General features: G+C 37.4%; 1 protein-coding gene and 1 long non-coding RNA gene across 2 annotated transcripts; one reads left to right on the top strand and one right to left on the bottom strand.

The window, feature by feature from the left end:
* Window positions 1-728: 728 nt before the first annotated feature.
* Window positions 729-11505, bottom strand: LOC143875541 (4-hydroxy-3-methylbut-2-enyl diphosphate reductase, chloroplastic-like). The gene is made up of 10 exons (XM_077377113.1): window positions 11195-11505; window positions 10648-10844; window positions 5614-5793; window positions 5367-5498; window positions 5168-5242; window positions 4977-5082; window positions 4741-4835; window positions 1999-2184; window positions 1807-1893; window positions 729-1042 (listed from the first exon to the last, which is right to left on the bottom strand). Exons 1-10 carry the CDS (start codon window positions 11451-11453, stop codon window positions 977-979), a joined length of 1383 nt encoding a protein of 460 aa, XP_077233228.1. The 5' UTR covers window positions 11454-11505; the 3' UTR covers window positions 729-976.
* On the top strand, window positions 7180-9494 carry LOC143875542 (uncharacterized). Its single transcript, XR_013250137.1, has 3 exons — window positions 7180-7650; window positions 7909-7965; window positions 9162-9494. It is a non-coding gene; the product is annotated as an uncharacterized LOC143875542 (long non-coding RNA).
* Window positions 11506-12104: the final 599 nt, after the last annotated feature.

The raw sequence follows: 12104 nt of genomic DNA, 5'->3' as shown, positions 1-12104 counted from the left end.
GAACAAGCCACCACAAAAAGCCCTTCACTAGAAGAAAATTAAAATATCTTCACAACCGATAAAGTGCGAAGCCCGGAGTGAAGCTTGCACATCTTTTTTGAAATGGTGAAGTTTACACATCTTCAAAAACCGAAGAACGAGAATCAAGCTGCGAAAGCCCTCATCTTCAACATACCGATTGTTGTCTTCACAATTTTATCGTTAATCAGAGGATTGTAGAAAGTTGTACCACTTTTCATTTAATTATAATTTCTCTGTAATTTGTCATCGAATTTTCGTGTTAGTGAATTACGCGAAATTTGTTGTCGACACTGACGTAATTCTCAGTTTGAGTACTTTGAATGACCTGTATGCAAGATGAAAAAACATTGTTATGTATATTAGGCTCCTGCAGGGGCCCATCTCTCTTCCTTTTCAGCCCCCAAAGCATGCTGCTTTTAAACTCCATGGTCGTCTCCTTAGAGGCACAAAAGCAAAACTTTGCCTTGGCTCTTCAATCTATCTTCAACTAAACATGGATGGAGTCTCGCTTTGGTTCTTTTGATGTGTTTGTCAAACAACAGACATAATTCTCTTCAGAAAATACGGCAGTAGATTGACTAGATTTCTCTCCTTTGCCATGACTCTTTTGTTTTGCCAAGTTATCTTCCCTGTTTTAAGTCCAATATAAGTGAATTTTTTTTTTGCTTTGTTTTCTGAGAAATGACAGTAAAGGCCAATACAAATGATTGAACAGGAGAATATATGATGCTTCATCGAATTTTTTCTGCGAGCAATACACATTCAGAGTTCTAGAACTGGCAAGATAAGAGTATTTCGATCCATACCCATCTTGAGTTATTCTTCGTGGGACTTCTGTTGAACAATTACATAGCTAATACAATGTTCTCCACAGCCCCTACTTTATAAGTATTATAAATAACAAGGCACATAACCAACCGGCACTCATGTCTTGAAGTTTCTGTGATGCCCCAAGTCAAGCTACCTGCAAAGCTTCTTCACGTTTCACGTCAAACACCTTGATAAGGACATCCTCAACAACCTGTTCGAGCCGATCACATAAGAATTAGAATCTATAAAAAGTCAAGAAAAGGTACAAATTTAGATAGAACCAATGGTCAGCTACTGGAAATCGGATATAATTTACCATAGCTAAGTTCTCCTGAGACAGGATTTTTCAGTTACTAATATGGAAATCGGACATCCTCAACCCAAGTTCGTCCATAGGATTTTTCAGTTGAAGAACCAATGAATCCTATGATTAGTAGCGTTGTGTTTTAGTTTTCTATTACGTAGATGATTGGTAAATTCAGTTTAAATATGAGGGGCATGTCCTGCTTCCATCAACTTTATGGTATTGCTCAATTATCCATTATATAGTAACTTAAGCTGCATCGCAAGTAGGGCAGGCTAGATTTTCCATGATTAGGAAAAGGAAATTCAAGCACATTATTTTCCCTATAAACTAGGTGTCAACCAATGAATAGTTATGCAACATCAACATCTGTAGGTGTCAATCAACGATTGAAATGTCATTGATTCTTAAAGAATCAGTGTCATCGATCGCGTCTTCCTTCTATACCAATTTCTAGCTGCCAAGTTTTCAAGAAAAATTGTAGAATCTCAGATTTCCTCATATACTATGGAGATCCAAGTATTCAAGCTTTCACTCATATACCATGGAGTCGTGAATCCCAAACAGAACTTATATCCAACAAGCCAAACTACAATTAGGGACAGGAAAGCCCCAAAAGTCAAAGATTGTAAGAATTTATTTGCAGAGATTTTCTTATTTAAGAAAATTACCTTATCAGGAGTAGAAGCACCTGAAGTTACACCTATGGTGATTGGACCCTCTGGTAGCCAGTTTTCTTTCTCAACCAGTCCTCCATGCTGACACAATAAACAAAAAAACAGCTTGATTACTATCATTCTAAATTAATCAAATGGCTAAGCAAGAAAACAACAAGTTTCCAATGATTTCCTCTTCAAGCTTACATTCAACTTATAACTTATTCTGTTCCCAGGACCTATCCTCTTCTCACTGTCAATCCAATAGGACGGAATTCCTTTGTCCTCTGCAATCTCTTGTAGATGTGACGTATTACTTGAATTCCATCCACCAATTACTAAAATGAGATCAACTTTGTCCTTCACCAGCTCATACATTGCATCTTGTCGCTCCTGAGATAAGTTTCAAATTCAATTTACAGGAAAGGTCAATCCAATTAGCATGATTATATGTGCAAAGACCTAACAATTGTTTAAGGGGGACACTTGTAGAATTGATACTCTCTATTCAATCGAAGTTAGCCGCACAAAAGCTCTGCAGTTAGGAAAGATTGGGAAGCATGCGGTACAAGATAAAATCATTTTGTGTGTTATAAAAAAACACACACACAGGAGTAATAAGCAGAATAAAGAAATACAACGAACATATTTGAAAGGTGAGGAACCAGGGCTATGGTTTATGAATAAACACTTGGTGGAGACAAACAACCATGCCTCTAAAGAGATGGTCTCCAAAAAATGAACACTCTCAGTTCTCAACACAAGGGATCGGTCCGTATACCGCAGGAAAGGGGTGGTCCCCATGTGACATTTTCAGAATTGGACAACTAACAATTTAAAATAAGAAAGATCATACAAGTTTATCAGACATCTAAACTGGAGTATACCAACTCATGGGTTCTGGTTGTAGAGAGATGGTCTATCAGCATGAAAATGAAGTTTTAGCATTCATGTAAGCTATGATGTTTGGGATGCAGCTAGGATTTCCTATGTACTCTTTTTCTCTGGTTGAAATTTGAGGCATAAAAGGTTGAGACAGGGCTTCAAACTCTGCTCGCTAGCTATTGCCAAAACTGTATTATAGAAAAAGTTCATTTCCTTATGGAGGAGGAGGACACAAAAGCATAATTTTTTTTTTGATAGGTAAGCTGGGATCGAACCCCTGACCTCAGGGTGGAAGGCCAAAAAGCCTTTACCATAGAGCTAGGGGCTCAATCCCACACAAGAGCATAAAAATCTAGGAATATTTTCGACGTTCATTTTTATCCAAAGTCCCAAGAAACAAGCTTTTAAAAAATATCATTGATATTTGCTACAATGAATCAAAGGTTAAATTCAGTAACTCACATGCTAGCACCTTGATTGGTTCCTTGTAAGCATCAAAGTTTCTTACTATTGCCAATTTGTTACAAATCCATGCAAGTCATCAATGTAATGAAAAGGACTATTTTTTCCATTTTAGATATGTGGTAATCCTTCTTCACATGTTGCAAGCTCTATATCAAGTAGATTAGGTAGATTTTCTGGGACTGGAAATTGAATTCAAGTATACTCATAATGATGTCGGACAGGAAGGGAAGGAAACTAGGAAAGAAAGTTCGGATCTCCTTATAACTGGATTAGGATAAAAATTGTTAAATACAGTAGAATAAATAAACAACTGTGTTCAGACTTTACAAGTTTTAAAAGAAATAAACAAAATTGGACTGACAGTTTGGTAACAAAATTACTAACAGGATCATGAATGCGACAGGAAAAGGTGTAATAGTTCAGGTTCAACAACAAAAGATCAAAATCTGGATGAATGGCTGGCGTGGAAATTTTAACAAGGATGAAAGTTTCGGGTTTATAAAACTGGTCTTGGGATTGGAAATGAATGTCGAACAGTTCCAGATGAATGGTTGAAGAAATAGAGACTGAATGATAGAATATGAAAAGAGAAGGCAGTATGATTTAAAACAGGAAAACATAAGAACTAACTAGAGAGTAGCAGATCTAAATATCTGTAACCAGATAAATAAGAAAAATAGGTAGGTTAGAGCCATGCAAGTAAAACCCTAGGCATCACACCTAGGTTCAAGGTGTCACACCTCGAGGATGGAGGCTTAACAGTCCCGATGGTTTGGTCTTTGCAGAGAAGCCCTCGAGGATGGAGGCTTCACACTCCCGATGGTTTGGTGTTTGCAGAGAAGCCCTTTTCTTCATTCATTCAATCAAGCTTTTGATGGCCATAAGGTTTTATATAACTAGGCTCTACCATGACCTCTTCACCTAGACTTCTAATCAAACCCAATGTCTGATTGCTTGAACCAATTGACAAGCAACATACACTTCCCCTAAACAACAGTCCTATTTGATTTAAAACAACTAACAAACACTGCAACTGGACTGTATGACTTATCCTGCAAAAACTTCTAACTTAAATAATAAAAAAAAATGAATAATAAAAGAAACTATTCTAATGTGGCCCAGGTGGAATAGCTCCTATTTGACTAGCAACAAGTCATATTGGACACTTTGTCTGAAGTCGAACAAGTGGTAGAATTGTCTTGCTTAAAACTGAAATCCACCTGAACTCTTCTTCACATTTCTTCAAAATCAAGTGGGTGGTGCCCATGGGCCCCACTTCATGACGTGTTTGATCACCATCTCTAGAGCCTCCTTGTGTGTGTGTTTTTTTAATTCTGTGGACAATCACATGGGAAAGTTATAACTTGGTGTTAACAATGAATAGTTATGTGCCATTCAAAAAGAAAAATAAAACAGTGAATAGTTATGCTATTCTGACAATTACAGTTACAGTATGCTGGTCAAAACTAGCACAGGTTTCCAAAAGATTGAAGAATCATTGACACTGACCACAACTACCTTCTATACCAACTTTTCTAATTGCCAAGAATTCGTAAGAGTGACCCGATGTCTTGAGAAAATCTGTCAAGAGAACAGTACCTGAGTGGCGTCGCAAATCGTATTGAAGCTCAAGAAGTGCTCGTTGATATTTTCTACTCCATGCATCTGCATCATGGTCCTCTCGACCAATTTCCCTTGGAAGTTGAACAAGTAAAAGCCTAAATATCACAAGCTCCATTGTACGAACAAAATAACAAGGGAATGACAGATTTGTTTTTTCCCCGAAAGATAAAAGGGAATGGAAGATACACCATAATAGTATAATCGTGACTCACCAATTTCTTCGGTTTCACCTTTGAGCATTGTAGTTTGGTTCGCAATGCCTACTTTTAGTAAATCAATGTCTGGGTCAAACCCTGGGGAAACTGCATTCTTGAATTTCTGCAGACATACAGACTATTATTTCACTGAATCATTCCAAGAATATTTTTTTTAATTATCAGTGACAGACACAGCAAATCTGTACCGTCATAAACTCCACTTTTGTTGAACTAGATCCATCGAGCTTGCCTCCAAGGATGTAGTCGCATACGTACATTGCCTGGTTTCAGTTAAACAATTCCAACAATAGTGACTAAACATGTATAACTACATTTGATTATTTGAATCATCACAAGGAAGAACACAAGCAACAAAGTGGGAAAACGAAAAAAAAAAAAACATACCTCTGCCATGTTCTTCACAATAATATATTTCCCTGCAAAAGATGCAGTTGCAATAGTCTCTTCATGAGAGTATTTACCGTGAATGATTGAACTGTAGTCCCCCTTCTTGTGTTTTTCAACAGAGTTCCAGACCTTTAAAAAAAATTCAAAACATTACAAATTATTTTGTGATAAAAAACTATGAAAAAAGATGTCCAGTAATGTCATTGTTAGACTAGCGCAAGATGTCATTCTCTGAAATGTGTACCTTAGATACCCACGGGCAAGTTGTGTCGACTATTTGTACGTTCTTTTCACTCAACGTCAACATCTCATCTACAGCAGCTCCAAAAGCAGACAAAACCACTACATCACCCTTTTCGACAAGATCAAATTGTTTCTTCCCATCCGCAATGGGAATATTCTGCACTCCCATCTCCCTCAACCTCTACAAATTTAAAATATAAAATAACTTCATAGGTATAAACTAAATGATACAGAGGCACTCAATTAAATATCTCAATTATGAACCCTTAGCTATGAAAATTCATAAAAATATCACGGACTTCCAATATATTCATGGGCCTTGAAGATTCAACTAAGCACACCAGAGTATGCGAATCTGTAAGAAAGCAAGTTCGGTTAACAATTTAATAATGTACCCGTCAATTTGTTACACACTTAAATTCTTCATATGAGAATAAGCAGAAAAAAAAACAATTTTCAAGAAAATAAACAGATTGTGTTGCTGTATCGTGTATGCAATCATAGTATTACTGACCACCATGACGAAATTGTCTCCATATCTGTAGCGAGTGGTTGATTCAATACTTAAATATATGTTACTACAAGGTGCAGATACTAATAACATTTCAAGCAACCCAGTTGAAATTGAAGATTAATGGAGTCTATCCTACTTACCTACTGTCCAGTGATAGCATTGACTTGTCATGGTATCTTGAATATGGGGCCTTCGAAGGCAAAAGAAATCCATCTTTAAGGGGACCATTCTATAGCACACCTTGGTCGGCCCATAACCACATGTAGCTAGCATATATGCTGTAACTTGATATGGATCCCAATCTTAGCAAGTAAGTTGCTCATTCATTATATCTGGGAACATTTGAGATAGAGAAATCCTTTCATTATACACGTCACGAGTGTTATCCACAGACTATAATATGTGCCAACCTCCAAGCACCTGGGCGACAGCTTTCTTTGGAATTTGGGACACATAAAATAGCCAGGAATTTAGAGACGATTTGCTCAGTATTGTTCGAGCAATGTCTCCCACTCAATAAATCTAGCTCTAAACATAAAAAAACGGTATCCAAAGTGCGAATTACAGGATACATACTAAAAAGTGTTCCTATACAGCTAAAGAAAAAGCCCTCCATCGGGTACCCCACAATGTCCAGAAAGGAAGATATATTTACTGGGATCTATTCACGCACATGTGTGGTTTCAAAACTGTATTCAATCATTTGGCCTGTTGAATAATGTTCTTGGTTAGGTTAGTTCCAAATAGGTCCTGAATCATATGAAGCCGGTAAGCACAAATCTCTTTTGGGTATTTGCTTAACAGGGGGTTAGAGAGCTCCGCCTACCGAGATAAAGCATAAAGCTTGCCGAGCAGATATCGTGCACTACTTCTTTCGTTAGCGTGATACTGGTAGGTTAAACCGAGTCAACTTAGCTGAGTCAACAATTGAAGCTGCGAGTTTTTTATTGACTCAAGTGAGTCAAATGAGTTTGCTAATAGTCAAAACCGAGTCAACTCATCAACTCGTGCGAGTCAATGACTTGGGGAGGTTTTAGCCAGTGATTTTGGAAATACATCATAAGCATACAGGTAATGCTTCATCTTAACAGAATGACAACCCTCTTCCCTACGGCTCTGTTCACTTGCGTTCCCGGGAGACCAAATCCCGGGAAAACACCTCTTTTTTTCCCGAGAAAGCTAAAATAGCGGTGTTCACTTGCCTTCTCGGGAAAATAGCAATGGTTAGGTGGATATTGAAAAAAATGACGTGGAAATTGATAAAATGACATGGAGGGAAAGATTTTCTCACCAGAGTGGGAAACGAAATCCCAATAAAATTGCGCGATTCGGTTTCCCGGGAAACTAAAAGTCGTTCGGTGAGGAGTAAAAACGGTAGATGAAATAGTAAAGTGGGTTGTTCAAAGTAAAGAGGTTCTTGTAAAAAGAAACCCTAAATAGTCTTCTTCCTCCCTTCTTCGTCCGTCCATGGCAGCCATCTGAAATTTCGTCTTCATCAAACGGATGGCAAGGTTGGCTTTCCAGGTATGTTTCTCTCCTCTTATCTTCATTTCTATTTTGTTTTGTTTTTTTGGGTTTTCCCTTCTTCTTATTCCCCTCTATTACAGTGAAGTTTTTTTGGGTTTTTTGGCTTTCCAGGCAAGCTTGCCATTTTTTTTGGTTTTGAAGCTGTTATTGACATTTTTTTTTCATTTTTGGTCGAATTTGTTTGTTGGATTTTTTGGGCCATTTTTGCAGAAACGCGTGGGTAGTAACCTTTTTTTTTTTCTTTTTTTTCTGAAGTAATGTTACATGAAGAATGTGGTGGTGTAAGCTAGTCGAAGCTACTCTTGAAGTGCGGTAAGCTTATGAGTTACAATAAATTTGGGATATGTTTTGCTTTCATCTCCTCATTCTGATTTTTTTTATATGGATTTTTTTCTTTCATTCTTTTTTTTTCTCATGAGCTTTTCTATTGTTTCAGTTTCAGTTTTGGGTTTATTTTCTGATATTAGATGCTTTTAAAAAAAATCTGTATTTAATTTTGCCTCTAATTTATCATATTTTCTCATGCTGCATTTCTGAGGAATGAACATGTCTTGCCAGAAATGCAGCACAGGTCTAGTTCATGCTTCAGTTAAATGAATCCTTCTAAGGTTTATATCTCTTTTGTTAATGGTTGTATGTGGGGAATTCTGGTCATATTGCTGGTATTATGTGTTTAAGAGCTGACCAAATTCTGGTCAAAAAATATTGTTCTTATAAAATAGAAGCGCCAAGAAGCTACATTGCTGTAGAAAATAAGTTACTTCGATCGAAAGCATGGTGATTCCTCAGCAGGATTGGCACTCTTAAGTACTAGATTATGGCCTGAACATGGTCATTTAAAATATAAGAGGAACTCAGCTCCAGTGGTTGTATTTACTTTTCTTTTCTTTTTTTAATTCTATACATTATTTAGGTATCCATTATGAAAATTATCTATTTGAGGATATTACTCTGTTTTAAATACAAGATTTTGTACTAGTGTCCTGTTTCTTACTTCTGATGCATTGGATTTCTTCTAATACTTAGTTTGCATGTACAACACCCAGTTGTAGACCTTTGATGCCCGAACAATTCCCCTCATTACCAATATAACTGTAAAAGCAATTGTATGTAATGGCTAACCAAAAGATGTCTTTTCATGACAATTAGCAAGTTCTGTACCAAAGAAGTATTTCAAATCACCCAAGATTGCGACGGTCTAGGTTGTAATTTACAGTGTATTTCAAAATACCATGTTGCAAATTAAAGTGTACTAATTGTGGCTATATTTGATATTCTCCTACTGGATGTTTTTGTCAAGTGGTGTTTAGCTACTTTCCGCTTCGAGATGCATCCAAACTAGGGGTGCAACTCGGTTCGATTTTTCAGAATTCAGGTTGAGCTTTTACCATAAAATGGAGTCGGGTTCGAGTTGATTCAAATTCCCTTTTTAGCAAAAGCTCAACCCAACCTGGCCCAATTTGCACCCCTAATCCAAACTACTTTCAAACGAAATTTTTTTGTTCCAGGAGGAGCAAGTGGAATTGGTGCAGAGACATGTTATTATTGCTGCAAGGAACATTGAGGCTGCAAACGATACGAAACAATTCATTGTCAATGGAAACAAAGCTGCTCGTGTGGATGTATTGAAACTTGATCTTAGCTCGTTAAAATCTGTCAGGGCATTTGTTGCTGAGTTTAATGCTCTTGATATCCCTCTTAACATCTTAATGTAATCTCTCTCTCTCTCTCTCACACACACACACACACTATTTACACCCATCTGAATGTAAAAAATGGAGCCTTGGGAATGTAAATATCATATGGGTGTAAAACAAAATTTCAAAGGTTTGACCCATTTATGTTGTAATTCAAATGAGAACATGTATCTTACAAAAATGATTAAATTTTTAAAATGATTTCTTATGTTTAGGTTTCCTTTAATTGGCAAGTGAACAGGCGTGGGAAACCATTTCCTGCACAATTTCCCGGGATTTCCTGCGCAAGTGAACAGGTGTGGGAAACCTTTTCCTTCACAGTTTCTCGGGATTTCTTTTCCTTTTGCCACGTCAGATTCTCGGGAAACCTTTTCTTTTCCTTTCCCTGGAAAACAAGTGAACGGAGCAAGTATTAATTAAGTGAAGGAAAATGACTACCGTCCCAAAATATGGAACAGTGTGGTTCTTGCTTTTAGGATGGCACCAAAAATCATTTCTGAAATCTGATTCTCAAATATAACAATTTCCTAACGCTTTACGTGGGAGGAATTAAAATGAAGTTTGCAAAAGCTTGAAAGGAGAAGTGAGCATAGGAACGGAAGTAGAGCCAGAATAAAGGTTAGCCTTCAAAGGGTTCACGGTTAGGAGTGGACTAGGGAACACATATTAGTTGCAGGATCTGACTTCTAAATGCTCTCCAGATCAAAATTACATCACACATCATCACTAAAATGGAAAAAAAAAAATACGCAATTCTCGATTAGAAAAGAATGCAGTTCTTAACACTTCTAAGTTCCCACTTCCCACCCAACTTTTTTCTATTCATTTTTATTTTATGAATAGTAATTGCCTACACAGTTAACAATAATTCAATAGTGCCCAAATTTATTTATTTATTTTTTCTTCTAGCCTGTAAGATTTTCCCAGAATCATACTGTTAAAGTATAAATGATTAAATAACACCAACTCTAACAGCTTAAGCTTTTAGAGTAATTAGCTGTTTCACACATACGAATCAATCACACGAAAGTTTACACATACACATGCTGATAGGCATCGAATATCACAGAAAATACCATATTTTGATATTTTCACAAACCATCTTGTCTTTTAGTATTTAAAGAGCTCTTAAAAGTTTACTAAATTTCCCAAAATGCTCTCACAAGCCAATTTAAGAAGAAAAAACAGCTGGGTTTGCGCAAATATCAAAATATGGTTGTGCTGATAACATTTCACAAACTACAAGGTGAAAAAAAGCTTCATGCAACAAACAAAGTAGGGATTAGATTCACCAAACCCCGTTAATAGTCGGATTGTGACTAAGTTCTTTCGTAATCCAAATCTTCTCTTCTGGAAATTGCTTCCTCGCTTCATAGACAATCTGCACAGCTCGTTCCACGCCCCAGCAAAACCCGAATGCCTGTGCTAATCTCACTCTAACATTACCCCATGTATACTCGTATCCGTTCTCCTTCAATGTCTTTATCACATCACCTAAAAATCTCCAAACCGAAACCAAAATTACAAACCAAATTCTAACATCGACCTAACTCAATTCCCCTTAATTTCGATAAATTTCCTCAAAAAAAAAAAGCAAATGAAACCTGGAACTCAAATTCCGCAAAAGGAAAACGAATAATTTAAACCTTCCACCGAGCAAAAACATGAGTTCTAGGGTTTTTACCGAACAAAACATGAGTTCTAGGGTTTTTATCTAGCAAAAACATCGAATCAATGGAGAATTCAGAAGAGTTCTAGGGTCTTTACCGAGCGAAAACAACGAATCAATGGAGAATTCAAGAATCAATTGAACAATAATTTCATCGAGGAATCAAAGAACCTACTTCTGTACTCCCGATTCATGAGTTCTAGGACTTCTTCTTTATGTCCGAAACCCCTGCGATTGTAATTCTTGCTTCTCTTTAGGTTTTTGCGAAACGTTTTCGCATCAAAATCCGATTCCACGGCCGGAGCGGCAGAGTCGCCGCCACCGCACCGGACGGACAAATTTTTCCGGCATCCTAATCGGATTCCGGCTGGATTTTCCGGCAGATGGAGTTCCGGCCGGGTCGAGAATCGGCAAAATTGCAGAGATATCGCCATGAAGTGGAATGAAGAGAGCGAGACTATTTCAAAAAAAAGAGAGCGAGAGACGATGGATCTTTGTCCAAAGTGCCGTTTTTATATCTTTCTCATTTTTTTTAAGGGTGATGATATTTTCGCCTCCCCTGTAGAGGATTATGCGCCCCACTGATAATGTGAGATTTGAGTCTTTGACGTCAAAAAGCGTTGAAGGCTGTCCACAAGGAGGCGCATTATCCTGAAGTGGGGGCGAAAACATTACGTCCTTTTTTAGTTATTATTAATTTTTCCTACCCACTCTTTGGTAGCGTTTTGCATGTGCTGAAAGCGACAAAGTTTTATACCCTCAACGAGAGAGCCCGAATTTTCTGAAATAGAAATGCTAAGCAGACGGGCTTTAAGCCTACCGTTACCGTATGGTGGTGGTCCCACCCTTATTAGGGCTAAAATGTTCTGATCAGATGATCCTAACCGTTGGATTGAAACCTAAACAAGAGGCAAAATTGCGTGATGCACCCTTGATGGCAATATTAGTGATTTTGATGTGTATTTTGGGTGAATTTGATGACTGCATGTATTAGGAAAATGTTTTCTTGGGTGAGGATGACAAAACACGTGACATCGTGATCTTCGTGATTCTCTATATCTCGCCAGGAAAGTTTTTACCAGCCG

Source organism: Tasmannia lanceolata, unplaced genomic scaffold, assembly GCF_043159265.1.
Source record: "Tasmannia lanceolata isolate RefF3 unplaced genomic scaffold, GAP_Taslan_0.1 ptg000004l, whole genome shotgun sequence".
In the NCBI taxonomy this organism is placed as follows: Eukaryota; Viridiplantae; Streptophyta; class Magnoliopsida; order Canellales; family Winteraceae; genus Tasmannia; species Tasmannia lanceolata.
The sequence above is the reverse complement of the archived record's forward strand: the minus strand, read 5'-3'. Positions and strand labels throughout refer to the sequence as shown.